Consider the following 7402-nt stretch of genomic DNA (forward strand, 5'->3'; position numbering starts at 1 on the left):
ACTAAACAGAGATAGAAAGAAAGACATTGAAAAAGACATAAAATGTTTGTACTCTGGTCAACACAAAGGTTCTTTATATTGAAGAAGTAGTGACTCTTCCTTGCTTAAGAGAGATGATAATTTTTAAATTTTCTGTAGTCTAAACAAGGAGAATAGAAAATAATAGAGGGTTCAGGCTCCCACAGACAGAAGGAGTGTTTCCCCAAATGCTTTAATAATCACATATAACAACCATATGAGGTAAATACGATTGTCATTCTTCACTGGAAAAGCAGATTCAGAAATGGTAAATAATTTTTTTGAGATCTCAAGTCAAGCCAAGAGGTAAAAGCAGGGTTCCAACATAGTTTCTCTGATTCCTGGTCTCATGAGTTCAGACACCATGTGCTCCCCTCTCCTGATGCCAGGTGAGAAAGAAACATTAGCTGAATTCATTTCTGCAAAGTCCTTCATTTTTCTCAAGTATTCCCCTGGCACACGTTGTATTTGGCTACTTCTCTGCTTGGCTTTTCCTCTTCATGAGACCTGGCCAGGAGCACGGGATAAGGGCCAAGCTCTGCAGCTCTTTCCAGATGCTTCTTACCCCCCAGAATTCCCTAAGCTCTTCACAGAAGCAAAGGATGTCTGAGCTTATTTCCCCTTAATTTCCCATGTTTTAAGGCCCCAGCAATCAACCTAGCAATATTGCCATGTGTCCTATAGCCTACCAGTTAACAACAAGCGACTCATTCACTAGCTGTGGCTACCTGGTTTTGCCACTTACTAACTGAAACTTTGAATAAATTACTTAAACCCTCTGAACCTCGTCTGCAACATAGACCTATAAAAGTGCATGCCTCATGGTGTTGCAAGAACTCAGGGAGATAATTTGTTTAAAATACTAATTAGCAATTACAAGCATTCAATAAGCATAATACATAACTAGATTTTTATTGTAGGAGAGTTTGTTTCTATTTCTTTCCCCATCTGCTCTAGCAGAGTACAGTAGACTAGAGAGCAGCTCTCGGGGAATAGTACTTATTCATAAAACTCTCCCCCCCTCCAGGGCAGGCAGAACTGGCAATATCTTCCCTGAAAGATTTCAGAATGTTATGAACTAGTGACACCAGTGTGACTCCTGCTCTTCTTGGAGTGGAAGTGTCTATTGGAGTCATCCCACCCCCGCATCACCATGGTATTTTGATCTCGTGTGGAAGACAGCTTTTCCTTCTATTTCATTCAATTCTGGATGACAAGGAGCCACACCTGAGTCATACCCAGATTAGAACGTGATACAAGTCACAAAATCCTGGACTTCAACCCTCATGCTATAATTAAATGAAAGCTTTGACATCCTGGGATGAGGGTGAGGATATGTGGGAGAGATATGAATATATGTGATCAGAGGTCACACTGTGGTAAAACACAAAATTAGCTACATTTTTTTTAAGTCCTGCACCCGCATCCCTGTAGCAATGTGACTGCAGATCCTTTAAAAGGCAGAAGCTATTTCTTAAATCTAGGTTAGTGCTAAATTGCTTTGCCTAACATGAAGTAAACAGAGGACAGTATGATACTTGTACATTAGCGAGTACATTAGCCCTCTTTTCCTGCTTTTAGACCATGCAACTGTTCGAATGTAAAGAAGCTCAGGTTGTTACCCTAAGTAACAGCCCCACCGATTGCCATACATGTGAGGCCAGCCTCACTATTAATTGCTGTCTTCTATGCTGAATTTACATCTGGAAGGTAAAACCGGGAATGTATCATTTACTTCTTAGCACTTTCCCCTTAGGGGCAAGCTGACCACAAGGATCATCAGTTCTGACTGTGTTCCTCTCATGCACAAATGTTACAGAGTTAGGGAGGCCATGATATGACATTGATTAGGCACGTATCACATCTAAGAATAACATTTTCCCAAAGAGATAAGCCTTGTCTCTCCTCCAACCTAATATTTATGATAATAAGATTGTAATTGGGTGATATTTTGGCCTCTATCTGCCATATTTCTTTGTCTTACGACTCATTTGGATCATAAGCTATAAAGGGAGGATTGATATTATTTACTTTGTCCTTCACAGATACCAACAATGAAAATGATGTTGCATTTTTCTCTTCTTTCTACCTATGCAATTGTGGTTCAAGTTTATGTTGTTTATCTCTGAAAGAACACCAGAAGACTGATGTTTCTTTACATGTCTGACACTAGTAAATATTTGTCTAAACAAAAACAACAAAAATTCATTACTGTACAATGGTAGACGTCGAAGTAGAATTCCTCCCATGCAAACGTTTGTTTTGGCGATGGATGCCCCTTTGAAGAAATCAATACATAGCAAACCTAAAATTCTACTTCTGGGAAGAGGGAAAATACTCAAACTCTCTTATCCAACAGCTCTGAAGGATCATTATGTTGCTCTTTTTAATTTTTTTCTATCCAATGCAACACTAATTGAACAAGCCCACTGCCCTTGCCCATTTGTGGCAGTTACATGTGTCATGTAGTCATTTCCCCCCTTGCTGAGGAGAGCAATGAAGTTGCCTGTAATCTCAGCTTTCACAGATCACAAACAAAACAGGTGAGAAAGGCAGATGAAGAAGCAGATTTGATCCACTGTTGGCTGTATGACATTCTGGGTGGATGGAAGATATTAAGCAGATACATCCATCTGAAAGCAAATACTTGCCTATCGGTCCCTGCTGACCACCAGCACCCATAACAATGTCTAGCAAATGATGTGTATCTACTGAAAGTCAAAAGAAAAGGAGGAGGAATTGTGCACGATTGTACTGGATCCTGGTCTCCTCTTGGTTAGCAGTACCCTCTCTTTCCCTTAGAACAGAGCTCTAACTTCAGATGTCTCCCTGTGGGCGGTCAGTATTCAGCCAAAAGACAAATGTAGCAACACATTAGTGATATTCAATGATGTAATAACTATCATAGTCTATGTTACAATTTCTTAAACTTCCCAGAAATTAGTCCTATTCCATGAAAGTAAACAAGAAAGAATCAGGAATATGTCTGTGTATTTATTTGTTCACATACATGTAAATGGAAGCAATAATAATAATAATAATAATAATAATAATAATAATGTCATGACATTTTTGAGAAAACTCTAAGCACAGTTCACTGTTTTACATGTAGGCAGTTCTCGGGTAATTGCAAGGCATGGACTGCGCAGGCCTTTGGCTGGCTGTGCTGACAGTGTAAATCAAGGGATTATCACATTGGCTGCATGCCCTAGGCTTTTGTTTCTTTGTTTTTGTTTTGTTCTGGGACAGAGATAGGAAAGTTGACTGGGGCCCCAGAGATCTATGGCAAAAAAGAAAGAAAGAAAGAAAAGAAGGAGGAGGGGAAAGAAATTTGCAGCGATAAGTGATTTCTGCTGTAAAAGTCATGCCACGGTATGAGTTTCATCCTGGCAGAGGCCAACTGGCAATGTGGACCGAGAACTAACCGACTGGGTTACCAGGATTACACCTCCTGAGACATGTCACTAAATTACATCAAAAACTTCTACGAAGGATGTGTAAGTATAATACAAATAACCAAAAAATTGTGTGAGTCCTGTCTGTGTATTTTAACTTGGTTTTTGTGAGTGTTGGTAAGTTTCTCTACATATATGGAGAATAACATAACTATTAACCATATACTTCAAAATATTCTGAATTTAAAATTATAATTAGAATATTTCAGGAAGTACTTTTAGCTGTTGGTATTTTAAAGTAGCTCACTCATAATTCAATAAAGAAGTATAAAATAGACTGTAATGGGAACTAAATAAACATTATTTGGTTGTTAAGATAGTGTTCATGAGTTTAATATTGGATTTGTTATTTACTTTTCCAAGAGGTCCTACATACTCTAAGATTTTCTTGATTTTATTACAAAAAGATTAGGGATACTAATTAAATTTAAAGCTTTTTAAGAGTTTCCAGAAGTATACATTTGATTAATAATATGTCACTGTTTGACTGTTGCACTTCATATTTTCAGAGTAAAAAAGGGTGAGAAATCTCATAATGCAGGATTTGCGTTGGGCTTGATGATCTCTGAGGTTCCTTCTTGCCTGAAAACTTTATGAATTTAAAATTTGTAAAACTGTGACAATGAAAAAAATTTTAATAAAATGTCTTCCTTGATGTTTGCCTTAAAAGATGATTTTCTCCTAAAACTATAACAGGTGAAGCCTCCTACTGTGATCGGTCAATTCCACACCCTTTTCTTTGGCTCCATCCGAATGTTCTTTCTCGGGGTGTTAGGCTTTGCAGTCTATGGGAATGAGGCTTTGCACTTCAGCTGTGATCCAGACAAGAGAGAAATAAACCTCTTTTGTTACAACCAGTTCAGGCCAATCACTCCACAAGTAAGTTTTTCTGTGTGTCCATAAATCTTATTCTATACCAGATATAATTGTTTTCTTTTAAATAAAAATTAATGTCATAATAGAATTTTTAAAAGTACCTTAATAGGTATTATTTCTAGAATTACTATTTTTTAACTAGCTGTTTATTTCAGGTAAATTAATTTGAGTTGGGTGAGAGTCTCTTTCAACTCCAACATTCTATTATCTATTGATGTTAAAATTATACTCCAGGCCTGTAATTAGAATATAGAAATTAGGCAGCTACTGAAATAAAGTACTTCATCATTATTAGTTAATTGGTAAGTGATAATGGTAAAATATAATACATTTTTCACAGTTACTAAGATGTTTCCAGTTTTAAATACCTTACTAATTAAAAGAAATATGTCCAGCATTACTACCTTCATTATATTAGTATTTTTATTGCTTATAAGACTTATGAAACACGGACTTTTTAAATTAGCCTCCCTTGATAATCAGTATAATTTTTTTAGTGTATTTTTTCTTGTATGTTGATTGATTTGACGAAGGTGTTTCTGACATACTGTAGGTGTTCTGGGCATTACAACTAGTGATTGTCCTGGCTCCTGGTGCTACTTTCCATCTTTACGCTGCCTGTAAAAGCATCAGTGAAGAGTGCATTCTTCAAAAGCCCATCTACACTGTGATGTATATCATCTCCGTTTTACTAAGAATTAGTCTAGAGGTGATATCATTTTGGCTTCAGATTCACCTCTTTGGTTTCCAAGTCAAGCCTCTCTACCTGTGTGATGCGGGATCTCTGGGGAAGAAATTTACTGTTATCAAATGCATGGTGCCAGAACACTTTGAGAAGACCATTTTTCTCATTGCAATGTATACCTTTACTGTCATTACAATGGTATTATGTGTTGCTGAAATTTTTGAAATCATATTTAGAAGATTATGCCTTCTAATTAAGCAGTGACCCAAAGGTTCATTACCTGCTGTCATGCCACAGTTATTTATCAATCATTTGTATTTATTTTTACTGTAATGAGTATCCCAATTTCAAACATGAATATTTATTCTTTAAATTTACCTCAGTATGTCTAAAATTGATGTCTAATGACATCCCTCAGAAGAGGGGATGGGGGGGGTGGGGTGGTGGGAAGAGATAAACCACAGAACTTATATGCATGTGTGCATGACCAATGGACATGGACAACTAAGCCGGGGATGGGGCGGAGGTGGGGTGGGGTGGGGGGTGCCAATGGGGTAAAAAGGTAAAATATCTGTAACAAAAAAATAAATAAAAATTCATAAAAAATAAATAAATAAATAAAATTGATGTCTAATATAAAATACAATGCTAAGTTCTAAGGAAGAGATTCTCGAACAAACATTTCATTCTATTTTAATTTTGTCATGCATTAGAAAATACTCATAGAACTAATGTTAACTCATGTTTAAATAGTACTTTCACAGTTCTCTCACATATAATATCTTAACAGATTACAGTATTTTGTGGATAGAGAAACTTTTATTATGCCTTTTATACAGAGCGAAAAACTGAGGCTCAGAGAGGTTACTACAGGGGCCCAAATTCATACAAGACTAGAATATAGATTTCCTAACTCTATAGCCATTTCCCTTTCCACTGAACCATGCAGCTTAAACTTTGAGGATGTAATTATATTTACAGTCATATAGAGTATAATTTATTTAAGCACAAAAGTTGTAAGTTAATTATTAAAAGAGTCATTCTATATTTGATAACTAACTTGAAGAAATGGGGCAATTACATTTTAAATATTATACTCTACTGTTTTCTTGAAAATTTAAATACTAAATGATATGGTAATATAGCCTCCAAATAAATAAAAAATGCAGTGAAAAATATTGTGCAATATTTCCTTGTTTCTTGCTGAAAAATATATAAAGCCTCTGTGTTCATAGATATAACTATCGCTTCTATATTCAAGATTATTGAAATGGAAAATTATATTTACATTAAGTTAGACTTTCTAAATAGCTATGACAGTTTTTCAAAGACAATTTTATATCAATTCAGTGCATTTCTTTTTATCTGCCTGCCTCACCAATAATCATTTTCATTTGGTGTCATTTAAAATCTTCATGTTTGACTGCCTTGCGCTGGTGCCTTATTAGGGAAATAAGTAGAGTCAGTCAAATACTGATGCTTTTATTTTTTTCATCAGTATTATTCAGCTTATATTTGATGTCATGAATTTCTAGGTTTAGAAAATTTAAATTGTTGAGGCTTTCTCCACAGGAGTGCACAGGAGAAAACTCCAACTAACCAGCATTCAACAAATAGCTACTGAGTGTCCATCATTTGTCATTTACTGCTTTAGCAGTTCATATACAAAGGTAACTAAGATTTAGTACCTTTATGAGGTCATATTCTAGTGGGTGGCTCAGTGGCATGACAAGGGGGTAGATGCTGGTAGAAATAGCCCACCCTGAGGGAAGGAGTATTTACTCACTGTCTTGTCTAGAATCATTGCCAATAAACAGCAACAATGTTTAGTCCATTTTATTCTTATTTTTAAATTCTTTATAGATAATGCACATTTTATTGCCTGCCCCCTGTGTGGTCTTCCCTCAGCAATCCTCACACATTGAAGAACACTTTCCGGCACCTTTGGAAGGCTGTTGATTTTTTATTGGATCCCAGATTGGGTGTTTCACCTTGTTGAATGCTCGATATTTTTCTTTTTCCGTAAATACACTTAAACATTATTCTGAGGCACAGTTAAGTCACTTGGGCACAGTTTATCCTTTGTGATTTCTTTTAAGTTTTAATAGGTGGGACCAGTATAGCCCTCACTGAAGGTGGGTTTTGTTTTTTGGGGTTTTGTTTTGCCCCGTTACAAAGATAAAGTCTTTCTGAGTGCTCTGTCAGATTCTCCTTTGGTGCTTCTTCTGAACTATCGTTCTTCCACGATTCTCATACACTTGAATTCCGTCCTCGAGCTGGTAGCATCACTGCCGTAGTGCATTTGGGTCGCTGTAACAAGATACCCAGACTGGGTGGCTTATAAACAAAAGACATGTATTTCTTATAG

The 7402-nt window shown here is 36.3% G+C and overlaps 1 protein-coding gene across 1 annotated transcript; it reads left to right on the plus strand.

Annotated features, from left to right (window-relative positions):
* The first annotated feature begins 3238 nt into the window (after window positions 1–3238).
* Window positions 3239–5452, plus strand: GJE1 (gap junction protein epsilon 1). Its single transcript, XM_036249133.1, has 3 exons — window positions 3239–3515; window positions 4170–4352; window positions 4903–5452. The coding sequence occupies exons 1-3, from the start codon at window positions 3477–3479 to the stop codon at window positions 5296–5298; spliced, it is 618 nt and encodes a 205-aa protein (XP_036105026.1). The 5' UTR covers window positions 3239–3476; the 3' UTR covers window positions 5299–5452.
* The last annotated feature ends 1950 nt before the right edge of the window (window positions 5453–7402 follow it).

This window comes from Molossus molossus, unplaced genomic scaffold, assembly GCF_014108415.1.
Source record: "Molossus molossus isolate mMolMol1 unplaced genomic scaffold, mMolMol1.p scaffold_m16_p_8, whole genome shotgun sequence".
NCBI lineage: Eukaryota > Metazoa > Chordata > Mammalia > Chiroptera > Molossidae > Molossus > Molossus molossus.